At 36.0% G+C, this 2,380-nt stretch overlaps 1 protein-coding gene across 1 annotated transcript; it reads right to left on the bottom strand.

Annotated features, from left to right (window-relative positions):
• Window positions 1–1,190: 1,190 nt before the first annotated feature.
• LOC102921269 (olfactory receptor 7G2-like) lies at window positions 1,191–2,132 on the bottom strand. Its single transcript, XM_006987058.2, has one exon. It carries the CDS (start codon window positions 2,127–2,129, stop codon window positions 1,191–1,193), a length of 939 nt encoding a protein of 312 aa, XP_006987120.1. The 5' UTR covers window positions 2,130–2,132.
• Between the last annotated feature and the right edge of the window lie 248 nt (window positions 2,133–2,380).

Raw genomic sequence — 2,380 nt, forward strand, 5'->3', positions numbered from 1 at the left:
GCTATGGAAAGCAAAGGATAAACTCTTTTGTAAAAACACCTAGAGGCTGGGAGAAATTGTAATAAAATAATCAAAATAACCATGAAGGCTACAGTGATGAGTCACTGGTAAAAGTGTGTATATTGCTCTTTCAGAAGACCAGATTTTGAATCACAACAACAGTGTCAGGCAGCTTACAACAGGCTATAACCAGTACCAGGATGAGTCAAGACCCAGGCACCTACACTCATGTGCACAGATACATACACATACACATGCATGTATGCACACATGTACACATACACATGATAGTTGTAAAAAGTAATATTTAGAATATCCAGAGAAATAAAGCATGTAAAGTATTGAAAGTACTACTCAAATTTCTTCAAGGCAAACACTTTTAAGGGCTAAAATTTCAGAAATTGTAGGAGACAATGTCTGGGTGAAGTACCAAATGGAAAATGACATTTAACTTTCTATTACATAGTAGGATAATGATAGTTGAAGTCTATGAGTTTTGTAATTAACATGTGGGCTTGAAAGTCCTGAACAATAATAACGTGTATGTTTGCAAATACTAAAATGTCAATTCATAGCCAGGTTGTGATGGTGTGCACCTTTAATCCCAGCACTCGGGAGGCAGAAACAGGAGGATTTCTGTGAGTTCAAGGACAGCCTTGTCTACATAGAGTTTTCCAGGACAGGCTCCAAAGCTACAGAGAAACCCTGTCTTGAAAAACCAAAGAAAAGAAAAAGTAAATTCACTTTTCTACTTAAAATTTCTGATAATATTGTTTTAAATATATTTAAAACATTGATGCTGTCTACTAATGCATGCCCTCTTCCCTCTCAAATTCATTTACTCTTCTTCAGATGTTTATATGTGTGTGTTATTTATATCTATCAATATATTTACTTATCTAGATCTGGTTTTATATATGATAAAATGATGAAAATGAGAAGCTGTTTATCTGTTTCTGATATTTGGCATGAGAAAAGATATTCCATTTATATTTTGAATATAACTTGTCAAAACTGTATCAAGATTAAAAAATAGAAAAATAACAAATCAAAGAAAATATATGCATAGTTTTTTTTTTTTTGTCAGTGTGGCATATAAAAGACCACAGCAACATTCAGATATTCTGACTCACCAAAAATTCTTTTTTGGTGTAACCAATAAACAACTCAAGTCAGAATCAATGAACATATCACAGAAGGCAACATACCTTTGTCATAAGTTTCCCCAAGGCTTTCTTCATGTCCCTATTTCTTAGACTATAAATAAAGGGGTTCAGCATTTGCGGGAGGACTGTGTACATCATATAGGACACTGTAGTTATCTGAGGTGAGACAGTAATGGCAGAGCTGATGTAAACCCCGACTGCTGCACCATAGAATAAAGATACAACTAAAAAGTGAGACGCACAAGTGGAAAAGGCTTTATACCTCCCTTTCATTGAAGAAATCCTCAAAATTGAAGAGATAATTCGAGTATAAGAGAAAATGATTCCAGAGATTGGAATGCCACCAAATATAAATGTTGCAAGATATATCAGGATGTAATTGATGAGGGTATTAGAACAGGCAAGCTTGATGACCTGAGCAAGTTCACAGAAGAATAGAGGAAGCTCAAAGTTTGTGCAAAATGAGACCCGCAATACCATCAGACACTGTAATAAGCTGTTCACAATGCTAATTATGAGAGACAATAGAATTAGCATAGCACAGAAGCTTGGGTTCATAATTACTGTGTAATTCAAGGGATGGCAAATAGCTGCATAGCGGTCATAAGCCATTGCAGCAAGGACACAACTTTCTAAAACAGCAAAATTCAAAACAAAGCAGGCCTGAGTGAGGCAGCCTGTGTAGCTGATGCTCTGATCCTGTGTGTGGATGTTCTTCAGCAGATTTGGGACTGTGGTTGTACTTAGGCAGATGTCAGTAAATGAAAGTTTGGAGAGAAAGAGGTACATGGGTGTTTGTAGATGAGAGTCAGAGCTGACAGCAAGAATGATGAGCAGATTTCCCAGAATGGTGACCAGGTATGTAAACAGGAAGAGGCCAAAGATGAGGGGCTCCATTGTAGTATCATGAGTTAGTTCCAGTAGAAAAAAGTAGAAGATGCCTGTTTGGTTTCTAGGTTCCATGTTACTGATCAACCTAATAGAAACACAAAGTGAAATAAAATGTAGGGACACCATGCTTCAGCATCACTTGGGAACATGCTAGAAATAAAAATTTTACTCTAAACCCAGGCATATTCTTCAGACTTATTTAAGACACAGACTAGTAGATAATACTTAAAATTTCATGCAGTTTGTTTTAATACATGCTGATTTTTTTCACTTTTTTATATTTGGAAGGGGAAGTTCTTGCACACTGACATACATGTAGAGGT

Source organism: Peromyscus maniculatus, chromosome 7, assembly GCF_049852395.1.
Source record: "Peromyscus maniculatus bairdii isolate BWxNUB_F1_BW_parent chromosome 7, HU_Pman_BW_mat_3.1, whole genome shotgun sequence".
NCBI classification, from domain to species: domain Eukaryota; kingdom Metazoa; phylum Chordata; class Mammalia; order Rodentia; family Cricetidae; genus Peromyscus; species Peromyscus maniculatus.